This window comes from Struthio camelus, chromosome 35, assembly GCF_040807025.1.
Source record: "Struthio camelus isolate bStrCam1 chromosome 35, bStrCam1.hap1, whole genome shotgun sequence".
NCBI classification, from domain to species: domain Eukaryota; kingdom Metazoa; phylum Chordata; class Aves; order Struthioniformes; family Struthionidae; genus Struthio; species Struthio camelus.
The window spans coordinates 291,849-308,586 of NC_090976.1; the positions used below are offsets into that span (position 1 = coordinate 291,849).

The following is a 16,738-nucleotide window of genomic DNA, read 5'->3' on the forward strand; positions in this document are numbered from 1 at the left end:
CCCCGAACGCCTGGGTCCCCATGGGGGGGGAGGGGGGGCCGGGGTCACCCCCCCCCCCCGGACGCCTGGGCCCGCGGAGGCGGCGCTGGCGGCAGCGGGTTTATTCTCTGGCGGCCGCGTGCGCATGCGCGCGAGCTGGAGGCGCCGCGGGGCGGGACTTCCGGCGTTCCCCGCGGGAGAGGGGCGGAGCTTCCGGCGAGGCGTCACTTCCGGCAATGTCCATGGCCTCGGCGGAAGGGGGCGGAGCCGGCGGCGGGGAGGGCGGGACTTCCGGGCGGGGCGCGGCGTCACGTCCGGCGCGGTCAGGGCTGGGCGAAGGGGTCGGGGGCGGCGGCGGCGGCGGCGGGCGCGGGCGGGCGGCGCGGCCCGGCCGAGACGAAGCTCCAGGGGTCGATGCGGGGCCGCGCCGGGCCGCGCCGGGGCCGCGCCGCGGGGCTGGAGCCGGGGCCGGGGCCGGGGTTGGAGCCGGGGGGGCCGCGACGAGGCGCCGGGGGCGACGGCAGCGCCGAGGCTGAACGGGAGCGTCAGCGCCGGCCCGGGGCGGCCCCGGAACCGCCGGAAACCGCCCCAAACTGCCCGGAACCGCCCCAAAGTGCCCCGGAACCGGCCCAAACTGCCCGGAACTGCCCCAAAGTGCCCCGGAACCGGCCCAAACTGCACGGAACTGCCCCAAAGTGCCCCGGAACCGGCCCAAAACCACCCCAAAGTGCCCTGGAACCGCCCCAAAACTGCCCTGGAACCGGCCCAAAGTGCCCGGAACTGCCCCAAAGTGCCCCGGAACCGGCCCAAACTGCCCGAAACCGCCCCAAAGTGCCCTGGAACCGCCCCAAAACTGCCTGGAACTGCCCCAAAGTGCCCCGGAACCGGCCCAAAACCACCCCAAAGTGCCCTGGAACCGCCCCAAAACTGCCCTGGAACTGGCCCAAAGTGCCCGAAACCGCCCCAAAGTGCCCCCAAACCACCCCAAAGTGCCCTGGAACCGGCTCAAACTGCCTGGAACTGCCCCAAAGTGCCCCAGAACCGGCCCAAAACCGCCCCAAAGTGCCCTGGAACCGCCCCAAAACTGCCCTGGAACCGGCCCAAAGTGCCCGGAACTGCCCCAAAGTGCCCCGGAACCGGCCCAAACTGCCCGAAACCGCCCCAAAGTGCCCTGGAACCGCCCCAAAACTGCCTGGAACTGCCCCAAAGTGCCCCGGAACCGGCCCAAAACCACCCCAAAGTGCCCTGGAACCGCCCCAAAACTGCCCTGGAACTGGCCCAAAGTGCCCGAAACCGCCCCAAAGTGCCCCCAAACCACCCCAAAGTGCCCTGGAACCGGCTCAAACTGCCTGGAACTGCCCCAAAGTGCCCCAGAACCGGCCCAAAACCGCCCCAAAGTGCCCTGGAACCGCCCCAAAGTGCCTGAAACCGCCCCAAAGTGCCCTGGAACCGGCCCAAACTGCCTGGAACTGCCCCAAAGTGCCCCAGAACCGGCCCAAAACCACCCCAAAGTGTCCCGGAACCGCTCGAAACCGCCCCAAAGTGCCCCGGAACCAGCCCAAACTGCCCAAAACCGCCCCACAGTGCCCCCAAACCACCCCAAAGTGCCCCGGAACCTCCCCAAAGTGCCCCGGAACCACTCGAAACCGCCCCAAAGTGCCCTGGAACCGGCCCAAACTGCCCCCAAACCACCCCAAACTGCCCGGAATGGCCCAAAACTTCCCTAAAATTACCCCAGAACGGCCTGAAACTGCCCCCAAACTACCCCAGACCGGCCTCAAACTGCCCCCAACTGCCTGGAACCACCCAAAACTGCCCCCAAACTGCCCCGAAATGGCCCTAACTGCCCCCAAACTGCCCTAAAAGCACCCCAAACTGCCCTGAAATGGCCTGAAACTGCCCCCAAACCGCCCTGAAACCACCCCAAACTGCCTTGAAATGGCCTGAAACTGCCCCCAAACCACTCCAGAACAGCCTGAAACTGTCCCAAACTGCCCGGAACCACCCAAAACTGCCCCCAAACTGCCCCAAAATGGCCCTAACTGCCACAAAACGGCCCCAAACCACCCCCAAACCATCCTGAAACTGCCCCAAATCTGCCCCAGAACGGCCCCAAACTGCCCAGAACCACCCAAAACTGCTCCCAAAGCTGTCCCAAACTGCCCCCAAACCATCCCAAACTGCCTCAAACTACCTGGAACCACCCAAAACCACCCTGAAACCATCCCAAACTGCCCTGAAACGGCCCTAACTGCCCCCAAACTGCCCCGAAAGCACCCCAAACTGCCCAGAACCATCCAAAACTGCCCCCAAACCACCCAAAACTGCCCTGAAACTGCCCCAAACTGCCCCCAAATTTTCCCAAACCGCCCCACAGTACACTGGAACGGCCCCAGCTGCCCCCAAACCACCCCAAATGCTCCTGAACTGCCCCCAAACGGTCCCAAACCTCCCCCAATCTCCCCCCAGTGCCATAACCGCTCCCCCGAGCCCCCCAAGTGCCCCCCAAGTGCCCTCTGGACCCCACAGCTGCCCCCCAAGCGCCCCCCCCAGACCCCACAGCTGCCCCCAGCCCGACTGCCCCCCAGACCCCACAACTGCCCCCCAAGTGCCCCCCCAAGCCCCTACATCTGCCCCCCAGACCCCACAGCTGCCCCCCAAGCACCCCCCCCAGACCCCACAGCTGCCCCCAGCCCCACAACTGCCCCCCGGACCCCACAACTGCCCCCCAAACGCCCCCCCGGACGCTCTTACCCCAGGCCTGGAGCCAGGCGTCGGCTTCTCCCTCCCTGCGGGGTCCCGGCGACTCCAGGTCGATGAGCAGCTCCGGGGACCCAGGCGTCCGGGGCGCCCCGGGCCCCCCCGGCTCCGGGGTCCCAGGCGCCTGGGGCCAATTCAGATCCAGGGTCCCAGGCGTCCGGGCCCTGTTTGGCTCTGGGGTCCCAGGCGTCCGGGCACGACCTCGTTCAGGGGTCCCAGGCGTCCGGGTCCTGTTTGGCTCAGGGGTCCCAGGCGTCCGGGCCCGACCTTGCTCAGGGGTCCCAGGTGTCCGGGGCCAATTCAGCTCCAGGGTCCCAGGCGTCCGGGCCCTGTTTGGCTCTGGGGTCCCAGGCGTCCGGGGCCAATTCAGATCCAGGGTCCCAGGCATCCGGGCCCTGTTTGGCTCAGGGGTCCCAGGCGTCCGGGCCCGACCTTGCTCAGGGGTCCCAGGCGCCCGGGGCCAATTCAGATCCAGGGTCCCAGGCATCCGGGCCCTGTTTGGCTCAGGGGTCCCAGGCGTCCGGGCCCGACCTTGCTCAGGGGTCCCAGGCGTCCGGGGCCAGTTCAACTCCAGGGTCCCAGGGGTCCGGGCCCTGTTTGGCTCCGGAGTTCCAGGCGCCCGGGGCCAGTTCAACTCCAGGGTCCCAGGCGTCCGGGCCCTGTTTGGCTCAGGGGTCCCAGGGGTCTGGGCCCGACCTCGTTCAGGGGTCCCAGGCATCCGGGCCCTGTTTGGCTCAGGGGTCCCAGGCGTCCGGGGCCAATTCAGCTCCAGGGTCCCAGGCACGTGGGTCTGGTTCAGCTCTGGGGTCCCAGGCGTCCGGGTTCGGCTCATCTCCGGGGTCCCAGGTGAACTCAGCTCTGGGGACCCAGGTGTCCGGGTCCGGCTTGGCTCCGGGGTCCCAGGCATCTGGGTCCAGTTTTGCTCAGTGGTCCCAGGCGTCCGGGCCCGACCTTGCTCAGGGGTGCCCGGCCAATTCAGCTCCAGGGTCCCAGGCGTCTGGGCCCTGTTTGGCTCCGGTGTCCCAGGTGAGCTCAGCTCCGGGGTCCCAGGCGTCCAGGCCCAGCTCAGCTCCAGGGTCCCAGGCGTCCGGGCCCTGTTTGGCTCAGGGGTCCCAGGTGAGCTCAGCTCCGGGGTCCCAGGCGTCCAGGCCCTGTTTGGCTCAGGGGTCCCAGGTGAGCTCAGCTCTGGGGTCCCAGGCGTCCGGGTCCAGCTCAGCTCTAGGGTCCCAGGCGTCCGGGCCCGGCTTGGCTCCGGCGTCCCAGGCGAGCTCAGCTCGGGGGTCCCAGGCGTCCGGGCCCGGCTTGGCTCCGGGGTGCCCGGGCAGCTCGGTTCCGGGGTCCCAGGCGTCCGGGCGCGGGCGGGCCGGCGGGGCGAGAGGCGCAGGAGGCCGGGGGAAGGCGGGGGGCTGCGGGGCGCCTCGGCGGGGGGCAGCTCCCGGCCCAGCCCCAGCGAGGCCAGCAGGGCCGAGCCGCGGAGCAGCGCCCGCCGCAGCAGCCGCGGCGTCCCGGCCCGCTCGCCCCGGCCCTCCTCCGACTCCGGGGGGCCGCCGGGGCCCGGCGCCGCCTCGCCTGCGGGACGGGACGGGGTTGGGGTGGGGGGGCCGTGAGCGGGGCCGGGCTCGCCCGGACGCCTGGGCTCCCTGGCGCCCCCCACCCCGGGACTCACCGTTGGGGGCCGCGTCCCCCGGGCTGAGCTCGTCGGGGTCCAGGTACCACGTGGTCTCCTCCTGCCGCGACCTCCGCCTGCGGGACAGCACCGGGGTGGGGACCCAAGCGTCCGGGTGGGCTCTGCCCCATGCGCCCCCCTGCCCCAGGGACCCAGGCGTCCAGGTGGGGACCCAGGCGTCCGGGAGAGGACCCCGGTGTCCAGGGAGAACCCAGGCATCCGGGTGGGGACCCAGGCGTCCGGGAGAGGACCCCGGTGTCCAGGGAGAACCCAGGCATCCGGGTGGGGACCCAGGCGTCCGGGAGAGGACCCCGGTGTCCAGGGAGAACCCAGGCATCCGGGTGGGGACCCAGGCGTCCGGGAGAGGACCCCGGTGTCCAGGGAGAACCCAGGCATCCGGGTGGGGACCCAGGCGTCCGAGAGAGGACCCCGGTGTCCAGGGAGAACCCAGGCATCTGGGTGGGGACCCAGGCGTCCGGGAGAGGACCCCGGTGTCCAGGGAGAACCCAGGCATCCGGGTGGGGACCCAGGAGTCCAGGGAGAACCCAGGTGTCCGGGAGAAGACCCCGGCATCCAGGTGGGGACCCTGGTGTCAGGAGGGGACCCCAGTGTCTGGGGCGAGCCCAGGCGTCCGGGGAGACCCCGGCGTGCAGGAGGGGACCCCGGCGTCCGGTTCCTACCTGCCGTTGGCGCTGCCTTTGCCACCGCGGCGCTCCGGTCCCCCGTGGCCCCATGGCGACTCCGCGTCCGAGGGCTCCACTGCGGGAGGGGACACGGTGGGGGGGGACAGACACGAGGACGTGGGGGGTGACAGCGTGGGGAGGGGGGACGGGGGGGGTGACACGGGGATCCGGGGGGCACTCACGCTGGATGGCGCGCAGGCGGGGGAAGGGCGGCGACCCCCCCGGCCCCTCCTGGGGGTCCCGGCTGCGGCGGTCGGGCCCCGGCGAGGCCTGGACCGTCAGGCGGTGCTTGAAATCTATGGGGGGGGACACGTCAGACCGGGGCCAAATGGCCCCCCCTGAGCCCCCCAGGACCCCCCCAGGACCCCCCCAGCCCCTGGGACACGCTGAGGTGCTCTGTGGGGCCAGCGCAGACCCCCAGAACCCCCCTAGATCCCCCCAGGACCCCCATAGACCCCCCAATCCCCGTCAGGAGCCCGTCACGCACCCTGGGGTATGCTGATGTGGTCGGTGGGCCGGCGCAGACCCCCACAACCCCCATAGACCCCCATAGACCCCCCACATCCCCCCCAGGACCCCCATAGACCCCCCCAGGACCCCCGAGGAGCCCGTCACGCACCCTGGGGCATGCTGATGTGGTCGGCGGGCCAGCGCAGACCCCCACGACCCCCATAGACCCCCCCATATCCCCCCCAGGACCCCTATATCCCCCCATATCCCCCCCCAGAACCCCCCCCGAGGAGCCTGTCACTCACCCTGGGGCATGCTGATGTGGTCGGCGGGCCGGCGTAGACCCCCACTACCCCCATAGACCCCCCACATCCCCCCCAGGACCCCCATAGACCCCCCCATATCCCCCCAGGACCCCCATAGATCACCCAGGACCCCCATATCCCCCCCAGGACCCCCATATCCCCCCCAGGACCCCCGAGGAACCCCTCCCGGACCCCCAAGGAGCCCGTCACGCACCCTGGGGCATGCTGATGTGGTCGGCGGGCCGGCGCAGCTTGGGGCGGCGGAAGGTGGCGCGGCGGCGCTTGGGGGCGGCGGGGGGCCGCCGGGGGCCGGGGCCGGGGCCGGGGCCGGGGGGCCGCAGCAGCAGGCTCAGCTCCCGCTCCAGCACCTCCAGCTCCCAGCGGGCCAGCGCCTGCTCCCGCTGGCGCAGCGCCTCGGCCTGCGACTGCTGGGCCAGCGCCGCCCGCGCCACCGCCTCCTCCCGGCTCAGCAGCTCCTGCCCCGCGCCGGGGGACACGAGGGGGACGCGGGGACACGGTGGGCGACACGGGGACGTGCGGAGACATGCGGATGCGGGCGACACAGGGGCATGGCGGGATGCGGGCAACACGGGGGGACGTGGGGGGACACGGGGGGACATGGGGGGACATGGGGACACAGGGACACGGGGATGTGGGGGGACACAGGGACATGGTGGGGGACATGGGGACATGCGGGGACATGGGACACGGGGGACACAGGAGCATGGCGGGACGCGGACAACACAGGGAGACACGGGGGATACAGGGGGACATGGGGACGCAGGGGGACACAGGGACATGCGGGGACATGGGGACACGGGGATGCGGGGGGATACGGGGACATGGTGGGGGGACATGGGGACATGCGGGGACATGGGACACAGGGGACACAGGAGCATGGTGGGATGCGGGCAACACGGGGGGACATGGGGACATGGGGGATACAGGGGGACATGGAGGGACATGGGGACGCAGGGGGACACGGGGGGACACAGGCAACACGGGCAGACATGAGGGGACATGAGGGGACATGGGGGAACACGGGGCCGCAGGGGGTCGTGGGCGACACGGGGATGTGGGGGGACACGGGGACATGGTGGGGACATGGGGACACACGGGCATGGCGGGACGCAGGCAACATGGGGGGACAAGGGGGACACAGGGGGACATGGGGACATGGGGACATCGGGGGACAGGAGACGGACACGGCGGGACGCGGGTGACGTGGGGGGACACCGGGGGACACAGGGGGACACAGGGACACACAGGGTCATACGGGGACGCACGGGGTCAAACGGGGACATGCGGACGTGGTGGGACACAGGGACGCAGGAGGACACGGGGACGCGGGAGAACACGGGGATACAAGAGCATATGGGGACACGGGGACGTGGGGGGACACAGGTGCATACGGGGGGACACGGGGGACACAGGGGCGTACGGGGACGTGGGGATGTGGTGGGACACGGGGGACAGGACAACGCGGGAGGACATGGGGTCACGTAAACACATGGGGCGCGTAGGGACACGGGGACAGAGGGGACACGGGCATGGGGGCACGCAGGGGACGTGGGGGACATGGAGAACATGGGGGACATGGGGACACGCAGGGACATGGGGGGACACGGGGATGCAAGGGGACACGGAGGGACAGAGGGGACATGGGGGGGACAAGGTCGGCCATTAGCAGCAGCGGGGCAGCCCTGGGGGTCCCAGTTAGGGGGTCCAGGACAAGGGTCTGGTTCTGGGGTCCCAGTTAGGGGGTCCCGGACAAGGGCCTGGCTCAGGGGTCCCAGTTGGGGGGTCCCAGTTAGGGGGTCCAGGACAAAGGTCTGGCTCAGCGGTCCCAGTTAGGGGGGTGCTGGTGGCAGCCCCCAGCCCGGAGGGGCAGGTAGGGGGTCCCAGTCAGGGGATCTGGCTCGGGGTCCCAGTTAGGGGGTCCCTGGGGAGGGTCCTGGTTTGGGGGTCCCAGTTAGGGGGTCCGGGACAAGGGTCTGGCTCAGGGGTCCAGGTTGGGGGGGTCGCAGTTAGGGGGTCCGGGGCAAGGGTCTGCCTCAGGGGTCCCAGTTAGGGGGTCCCAGTTAGGGGGTCCGGGGCAAGGGTCTGGCTCAGGGGTCCCAGTTAGGGGGTCCCAGTTAGGGGGTCCAGGGCAAGGGTCTGCCTCAGGGGTCCCAGTTAGGGGGTCCCAGTTAAGGGGTCCGGGACAAGGGCCTGGCTCAGGGGTCCCAGTTAGGGGGTCCCAGTTTGGGGGTCTGGGGCAAGGGTCTGGCTCAGGGGTCCCGGTTGGGGGGTCCCGGACAAGGGTCTGGCTCAGCGGTCCCAGTTAGGGGGTCCCAGTTAGGGGGTCTGGGGCAAGGGTCTGGCTCAGGGGTCCTGGTTGGGGGGTCCAGGACAAGGGTCTGGCTCAGGGGTCCCAGTTAGGGGGTCCCAGTTAGGGGGTCCGGGGCAAGGGTCTGGCTCAGGGGTCCCAGTTAGGGGGTCCCAGTTAGGGGGTCCAGGGCAAGGGTCTGGCTCAGGGGTCCCAGTTAGGGGGTCCCAGTTAGGGGGTCCAGGGCAAAGGTCTGGCTCAGGGGTCCCAGTTAGGGGGTCCCAGTTAAGGGGTCCGGGACAAGGGTCTGGCTCAGGGGTCCCAGTTAGGGGGTCCCGGACAAGGGCCTGGCTCAGGGGTCCCAGTTAGGGGGTCCCAGTTAGGGGGTCCGGGGCAAGGGTCTGGCTCAGGGGACCCGGTTGGGGGGGCAGGCCGGGGGTCGGGGGTCGGCCCACCTTCTCGCGCGCCCGCAGCTCGTCGAAGAGCCCCTGGATCTCGCGGCGCCAGCCCTGCTGCAGCGAGTGGAAGGACTCCGGGGCCAGGCCCAGCCCCGGCGCCTCCAGCGCCGACAGCCGCGCCAGGATGGCCCCGAAGCCCGGCCGCCGGTGCGGGTCCTGCTCCCAGCAGGCTGCGGCGCGCGGGGACCCAGGCGTCCGGGCGCGCCCCAGCAGGCACCCAGGCCGCCGCGTGTCCTCAGCCCCCCGGGGACCCAGGGACCCAGGCGTCCGGGAGCCCCCAACCCCCAGGGACCCAGGTGTCCTCAGCCCCCAACCCCCAGGGACCCAGGTGTCCGGGTGCCCCCAAACCCCCCGGGGACCCAGGTGTCCGGGTGTCCTCAGCCCCCCGGGGACCCAGGCGTCCGGGAGCCCCCAAACACCCCAGGGACCCAGGTGTCTGGGTGTCCTTAGCCCCCGGGGACCCAGGTGTCCGGGAGCCCCCAACCCCCAGGGACCCAGGTGTCCTCAGCCCCCAACCCCCGGGGACCCAGGTGTCCCCAACACCCTGGGGACCCAGGCATCCGGGAGCCCCCAACCCCCAGGGACCCAGGTGTCCAGGAGCCCCCAAACCCCCTGGGGACCCAGGTGTCCCCAACCCCCCGGGGACCCAGGCATCCAGGAGCCCCCAAACCCCCTGGGGACCCAGGTGTCCCCAACCCCCCGGGGACCCAGGCATCCGGGAGCCCCCAACCCCCAGGGACCCAGGTGTCCGGGAGCCCCCAACCCCCCAGGGACCCAGGTGTCCTCAGCCCCCAACCCCCGGGGACCCAGGTGTCCCCAACCCCCCGGGGACCCAGGCATCCAGGAGCCCCCAAACCCCCTGGGGACCCAGGTGTCTGAGTGTCCTTAGCCCCCAGGGACCCAGGTGTCCGGGAGCCCCCAACCCCCCAGGGACCCAGGTGTCCGGGTGCCCCCAATCCCCGGGGGACCCCCCCCAGGCATCCAGGAGCCCCCAACCCCCAGGGACCCAGGTGTCCGGGTGTCCTCAGCCCCCCAGGGACCCGGGTGTCCCCCAACCCCCCGGGGACCCAGACATCCAGGTGCCCCCAATCCCCAGGGGACCCCCCAGGCATCCGGGATCCCCCAGCCCCCGAGGACCCAGGCGTCCGGCCCCCCCACGGCGTACCGGCCATGAGCTGGGCGAAGGGCTCGGGGCAGGTGGAGGGGATGGGCAGCGTCAGCTTGTTGACGGCCACCCCGTAGGCCACGGCCAGGCCGTCGATGCCGCGGTACGGCACCTCTCCGGTCAGCAGCTCCCACAGCAGCACCCCGTAGCTGCGCGGGGCGTCAGCCGGGGGCCCCGGCGTCCGGGCGCGGCGTCCCCCATCCCCGGGGACCCCGGCGTCCGGGCATGATGACCCCCATCCCCGGGGATCCCGGCGTCCGGGCATGATGACCCCCATCCCCGGGGACCCCGGCGTCTGGGCATGATGACCCCCATCCCCGGGGACCCAGGCGTCCGGGCATGATGACCCCCATCCCCGGGGATCCCGGCGTCCAGGCGCGATGACTCTCATCCCCGGGGACCCCAGCGTCCGGGCGCGATGACTCCCATCCCCAGGGACCCAGGCGTCCGGGCGCAACGACCCCCATCCCCGGGGACCCCGGCGTCTGGGCGTGATGACCCCCATCCCCAGGGACCCAGGCGTCCGGGCGCAACGACCCCCATCCCCGGGGACCCCGGCATCTGGGCATGATGACCCCCATCCCCAGGGACCCAGGTGTCTGGGCGTGATGACCCCCATCCCCGGGGATCCCGGTGTCCAGGCGCGATGACTCCCATCCCCGGGGACCCCGGCGTCCGGGCGTGACGACCCCCATCACCAGGGACCCCAGCATCTGGGTATGATGAACCCCGCTCCGGGGACCCCGGCCTCCGGGTGTGATAACGTCCACCCCCAGGGGCCCAGGTGTCCGGGCACCCCATTCCCCACCCCCCAGGGGCCCAGGTGTCCAGCATCCCACTCCCCAGGGACCCAGGCGTCTAGGTGCCCTCCTGCCCCCCAGTGACCCAGGTGTCCGGGTGCCCCCCAGCCCCCTCAGGGGTCCAGGCGTCTGGGGTTGCCCCCCAGTGACCCAGGCGTCCGGGTGCCCCCCAGCCCCCCAGGGACCCAGGCGTCCAGGTGCCCTCCAGCCCCCCGGGGTCCCAGGCATTCGGGTGCCCCCCAGCGACCCAGGCGTCCGGGTGCCCCCCAGCCCCCCAGGCATCCAGGTGCCCCCCAGCCCCCCAGGGACCCAGACGTCCAGGTGCCCTCCAGCCCCCCGGGGTCCCAGGCATTCGGGTGCCCCCCAGGGACCCAGGCGTCCGGGTGCCCTCCAGCCCCCCAGGGTCCCAGGCGTCCGGGTGCCCCCCAGCTCCCCAGGGACCCAGGCGTCCGGGTGCCCCCCAGCCCCCCGGGGGCCCCGGCGTCCGGCACCTCCAGACGTCGCTGCCCTTGGAGAAGGTGGAGGCCTTGATGACCTCGGGCGCCATCCAGGCGTAGGTGCCGGCCGCGCTCATCTTGGTGGTGCGCTGCCACTCGCGGGCCAGCCCGAAGTCCGTGATCTTCAGCGTCTTCCCGCTCACGTCGTCGCCCTCCACCGGCTGCGACAGCAGCACTGCGGGCGCGGGTCAGGCGCGGGGCCCCGGCGGCCGGGCGCCCCAGCCCCCCTGGGAGCCCGGCGGCCGAGCATCCTGCCCGAGGGACCCCGGCGTCCGGGCGCCCCAGCTCCCAGGGACCCCGGCGTCCGGGTGCCCCAGCCCCCAGGGACCCAGGCGTCCGAGCACCCTGCCCAAGGGACCCCGGCGTCCGGACGCCCTGAAGCCCCCAGAGACCCCGGTGTCCAGACGCTCCAACTCCTCCAGGGACCCAGGCGTCCGGACACCCCAACACCCCCAGGGACCCAGGTGTCCGGGTGCCCTGACACCCCCAGGGACCCCGGCGTCCGAGCACCCGGCCCGAGGGACCCCGGCGTCTGGAGGCCCCAGCCCCCAGGGACCCCGGCGTCTGGGTGCCCCAGTCCCCAGGGACCCCGGCGTCCGGGCACCCTGCCCGAGGGACCCCGGCGTCCGGGTGCCCCAGCCCCCAGGGACCCAGGCATCTGGGTGCCCCAGCCCCCAGGGACCCTGGCGTCCGGGCACCCTGCCCGAGGGACCCCGGCGTCCGGGTGCCCCAGCCCCCAGGGACCCAGGCATCTGGGTGCCCCGACGCCCCCAGGGACCCCGGCATCCGGGCACCCTGCCCGAGGGACCCAGGCGTCCGGCCGCCCCGATGCCCCCAGGGACCCCGGCGTCCGAGCACCCTGCCCCCAGGGACCCCAGCATCCGGGTGCCCCGGCCCCCAGGGACCCCAGCGTCCGAGCACCCTGCCCCCAGGGACCCCGGCATCTGGGTGCCCCAGCCCCCAGGGACCCCAGCGTCCGAGCACCCTGCCCGAGGGACCCCGGCGTCTGGAGGCCCCAGCCCCCAGGGACCCCGGCGTCCGGGCGGGGGTGGGCCGTTCCCCGGCGCCTCAAGTGCCCCATTGTGTCGCCCGAGCAGAAAGCGGCTTTGTGTCGCGGCCCCCGCCGAGCCCGGCCGGGGACCCAGGCGTCCGGGGCCCCCTGTCCCCGGGGACCTGCCCCAAGCCCCATTGCGCTGAGCACCCCATAGCACCCAGCCCGTGACCCGCTGCACCGCGCGCCCCATGCGCTGCACACCCCGTGCACCGCGCGCGGCCCGTGCACCGCGCACCCCACATCCCGCGCACTTTCTGCACCCCATGCACCACGCACCGCATCCACCACGCACCCCACGCACCGGGTGCACCCCACGCACCACGCACCGCATGCACCATGCACCCCATGCACCACGCACCGCATGCACCACGCACTGGGTGCACCCCACGCACCACACACCGCATGCACCACGCACCGGGTGCACCCCATGCACCACGCACCGCATGCACCACGCACCCCACGCACTGGGTGCACCCCACGCACCACGCACCGCATGCACCACGCACCCCACGCACTGGGTGCACCCCACGCACCACGCACCGCATGCACCTTGCATCGTGTGCCCCAGGCAGCCCATGCACCATGCACCGCACACGCCTCGCAGCCCATGCACCATGCATTGCACCCACCTTGCACCGCATGCACCACGCAGCCCCTGCACCCTGCACCGCATGCACCCTGCACCGCATGCCCCACGCAGCCCCTGCACCGTGCAGCCCCTGCACCCTGCACCGCATGCCCCACGCAGCCCATGCACCGTGCAGCCCCTGCACCCTGCACCGCATGCACCCTGCACCGCATGCACCCTGCACCGCATGCCCCACGCAGCCCATGCACCGTGCAGCCCCTGCACCCTGCACCGCATGCACCCTGCACCACATGCACCCTGCACCGCATGCCCCACGCAGCCCCTGCACCCTGCACCGCATGCCCCACGCAGCCCATGCACCGTGCAGCCCCTGCACCCTGCACCGCATGCACCCTGCACCACATGCACCCTGCACCGCATGCCCCACGCAGCCCCTGCACCCTGCACCGCATGCCCCACGCAGCCCATGCACCGTGCAGCCCCTGCACCCTGCACCACATGCACCCTGCACCGCATGCACCCTGCACCGCATGCACCCTGCACCGCATGCACCCTGCACCGCATGCCCCACGCAGCCCCTGCACCCTGCACCGCATGCACCCTGCACCGCATGCCCCACGCAGCCCATGCACCCTGCACCGCATGCACCACGCAGCCCCTGCACCGTGCAGCCCCTGCACCGCATGCCCCACGCAGCCCATGCACCACGCAGCCCCTGCACCCTGCACCGCACGGCCCACGCAGCCCATGCACCACACACCCCACGCCCCGTGCACCCCACGCGCGGCCAGCCCCCCGTGCACACGCGTTCCCCGGGGAGTGGGGGAAGGAAGAGGAGGAGGAAGAGGAGGGGGGTGGTCCCGGGGCCCCGCTCACCGTTGCTGGACTTGAGGTCGCGGTGGATGAGGGCGACGGGGGCCTCGGCGTGCAGGTAGCGCATGCCGCGGGCGATCTGGCGGGCCCAGTCGAGCAGGACGGCGGGCGGCACGCGGCGGCCGGCCAGCGCCCGCGACAGCGGCCCGCCGGCCGCGAACTCCATCACCAGGCAGAGGTGGGGGGGCTCCAGGCACACGGCCCGCAGCGCCACCACGTTGGGGTGCCGCAGGCGGGCGTAGAGGCGCGCCTCGCGCCGCAGGCTGGCCGCCCCCGCCGGCCCCGCGTCGCCCCGCGCCGCCTTCACCGCCACCACCTCGCCCCGCCACGTGCCGCGGAAGACGCGCCCGAAGCCCCCGGCCCCGATCACCTCCTCCAGCCGCAGCTCCCCGAAGGCGGCCCGCGGCGCCTCCCCCCCGGCCCCGGCCTCCGGCGACGGCGACCGCGACCCCCCCGACGAGCCCCCCGACGAGCCCCCGGCTCCCCCGGCCCACAGCGGCGGCGAGGGGGGCGCCCGGCCTCGCTCCATGGGCGCCCCCCCCCTCCCGGGGGTCCCTCTAGGTCCCTACGGGGCCCCTGGGGGTCCCTAGAGCACCTATGGGTCCCGACGGCTTCCCCCTGGGGGCCCTCTAGGTCCCTACGGGGCCCCTGGGGGTCCCTAGAGCACCTATGGGCCCTGACGGCTCCCCTGGGGGCCCTGGTGTCCCTCTAGGTCCCTATGGGTCTCCTGGGGCTCCCTAGAGCACCTATGGGTCTCGATAGCTCCTCTGGGGGCCCTCTAGGTCCCTATGGGTCTCCTGGGGCTCCCTAGAGCACCTATGGGCCCTGACGGCTCCCCTGGGGGCCCTGGTGTCCCTCTAGGTCCCTATGGGTCTCCTGGGGGTCCCTAGAGTGCCTATGGGCCCTGATGGCTCCCCTGGGGGCCCTGGCGTCCCTCTAGGTCCCTACAGGGCCCCTGGGGGTCCCTAGAGCACCTATGCGTCCCGATGGCTCCCCTGGGGGCCTTCTAGGTCCCTATGGGTCTCCTGGGGGTCCCTAGAGCACCTATGGGTCCTGATGGCTCCCCTTGGGGCTCTCTAGGTCCCAATGGGTCTCCTGGGGGTCCCTAGAGCACCTATGGATCCCAATGGGTCCCTACACGTTTCTACAGCCCCTACGGGGGCCTTGGGCTCCCTCTAGCTCCTTACGGGGCCCCTGGGGGTCCCTAGAGCACCTATGGGCCCTGACGGCTCCCCTGGGGGCCCTGGTGTCCCTCTAGGTCCCTACGGGGCCCCTGGGGGTCCCTAGAGCGCCTATGGGCCCCGATGGCTCCCCTGAGGGCCCTGGTGCCCCTCTAGGTCCCTAGGGGTCCCCTAGGGGTCCCTACAGCATCTGTGGGTCCAATGGGGTCCTACAAGTCTCTATAACTCCTACTGGACCCTTCGGGTCCCTGAAACTCCTCTAGGTCCCTATGGGGCCCCTGTGTCCCTAGGAATCCCTATAGCACCTATGGGTCCCGATGGCTCCCCTGGGGTCCCTGGCGTCCCTCTAGGTCCCTATGGGTCTCCTGGGGGTCCCTATAGCACCATGGGTCCCGATGGGTTTCTACATGTCCCGATGGCTCCTGCGGGGTCCTTGGGGTCCCAGAAGCTCCTCTAGGTCCCTACGGGTCCCCTGTTGTCCCCTACGGGTCCCTGCTGTCCCCCTCCCCAGGACCTCCAGGCCCCTGTGGATCCCCCAGGCCCTTACGAACCCCTACGGGTCCTTGTTGTCCCCCCCAGGACCTTCAGGCCCTGCGGGTCCCCCAGGCCCCTACAGGCCCCTGTTGTCCCCTATGGGCCCCGTTGTCTCCCCCAGGACCTCCAGGCCCCTGTGGGTCCTGTTGTGCCCTATGGGTCCCCTATGGGTCCCTGTTGTCTCCCCCAGGACCTCCAGGCCCCTGTGGGTCCCTGTTGTGCCCTATGGGTCCCCTATGGGTCCCTGCTGTCTCCCCCAGGACCTCCAGGCCCCTGCAGGTCCCCTAGGCCTCTATGGGTCTCTGATGTCCCCTATGGGTCCCTGCTGTCCCCCCCAGGAGCTCCAGGCTCCCGTGGGTCCCCCAGGCCCCTACCAGCCCCGGGAGCCCCTGTGGGTGCCTGCTGCCCCCCTGTCCCCTACCACCACCACCCCCCCCAGTCCCTGCGGGCCCCCCCCCGTCCCTGCTGCTGTCCCCCCCCCCTCGCCTCCGTGTCCCCGGTCCCCCCCGTCCCCCCCCGCCCCCAGTGCCGTGGCGGGCAGGAAGCAGCGTCCCGCGGCGAGCGGCCCGGACGCCTGGGTGCGCGGGGGCGGCGGCGGCGGCGGCGTCCCCCCCGGCCGGCGCTGGCTGGCGCTGGAGGCGGCCCCGGGAAGGCGGAGCCGGGACATTGTCACCGGGACAAAGGAAAAGGAACCAGGGCCGGACGGGGCGGGCCCGGACGCCTGGGCCCGTCGGGCAGGGAGCTTGGGGGGTGGGGGGGGGGGCTGGCCGGACGCCTGGGCCCTTCCTCAGCTGGAAGGTGGAAAGGGGGGGGGGTGGGAGCTGCCCGGACACCGGGGCTCACTGTGACACCCCCCCCCCCACCTCACACCGGGGCCCGGACGCCTGGGCCCTCCTCATGAGGCCCGGACGCCTGGGCCCTCCCCGCCGGGGCCTGGACGCCTGGGTCCCCCCCTCACAGGGCTCAGACGCCTGGGCTCCCCCCCCGCCCCGGGGGGCTCGGACGCCTCCCGTTTGGACCCTGCCTCGGAGGGACCCAGGCGTCCGGGGCCGGCGCAGCCCCCTTCGGCCCGGAGGGACCCAGGCGTCCGGGCGGCGGCCTCGGCCTTCGCGCCCTTTTCCCCCCCTCCCTCCTTCTACGGCGGCCCGCGCGCTTGGCAGCGCGCATGCGCGGCGGCACCTCTCCTCCCTCCCGCCGGGGGGCGCGCCGCGCTCAGTGCGCATGCGCATAGGGCCGGGGAGGTGGGTAGAGCGGTGCGCATGCGCGCCAGGACGAACGGCGGGAGGGCGGGTGGGGGAGGTCGCCGCGCGCCGCCGCTGCGTTTCCCGCGTGGGCGCAGGGCCGGTTGCGCATGCGCCGGCGGAAAAAAAAAAAAAAAGCCTGCGCTGCGCATGCGCGTTTTGCAGACCCGGTAGGGGCGGGCACCGCCCCCATTC

The 16,738-nt window shown here is 72.4% G+C and overlaps 1 protein-coding gene across 1 annotated transcript; it reads right to left on the reverse strand.

Moving 5' to 3' along the window:
* Positions 1-302: 302 nt before the first annotated feature.
* MAP3K11 (mitogen-activated protein kinase kinase kinase 11) lies at positions 303-16,093 on the reverse strand. Its single transcript, XM_068923594.1, has 11 exons — positions 15,496-16,093; positions 13,591-15,426; positions 11,066-11,246; positions 9,775-9,923; positions 8,607-8,779; positions 6,058-6,319; positions 5,271-5,384; positions 5,086-5,164; positions 4,406-4,482; positions 2,734-4,308; positions 303-511 (listed from the first exon to the last, which is right to left on the reverse strand). The coding sequence occupies exons 2-11, from the start codon at positions 14,114-14,116 to the stop codon at positions 303-305; spliced, it is 3,345 nt and encodes a 1,114-aa protein (XP_068779695.1). The 5' UTR covers positions 14,117-15,426; positions 15,496-16,093.
* Between the last annotated feature and the right edge of the window lie 645 nt (positions 16,094-16,738).

Bases quoted from the DNA above. Each gene is read 5' to 3' on its own strand.
- MAP3K11 (XM_068923594.1), bottom strand. From the start codon at position 14,116: ATGGAGCGAGGCCGGGCGCCCCCCTCGCCGCCGCTGTGGGCCGGGGGA. The intron at 4,483-5,085 runs GTAGGAACCGGA...GCTGTCCCGCAG, and splicing joins AAAGGCAGCGCCAACGGCAG to GCGGAGGTCGCGGCAGGAGG. The intron at 4,309-4,405 runs GTGAGTCCCGGG...CCCGTCCCGCAG, and splicing joins GGGGGACGCGGCCCCCAACG to GCGAGGCGGCGCCGGGCCCC.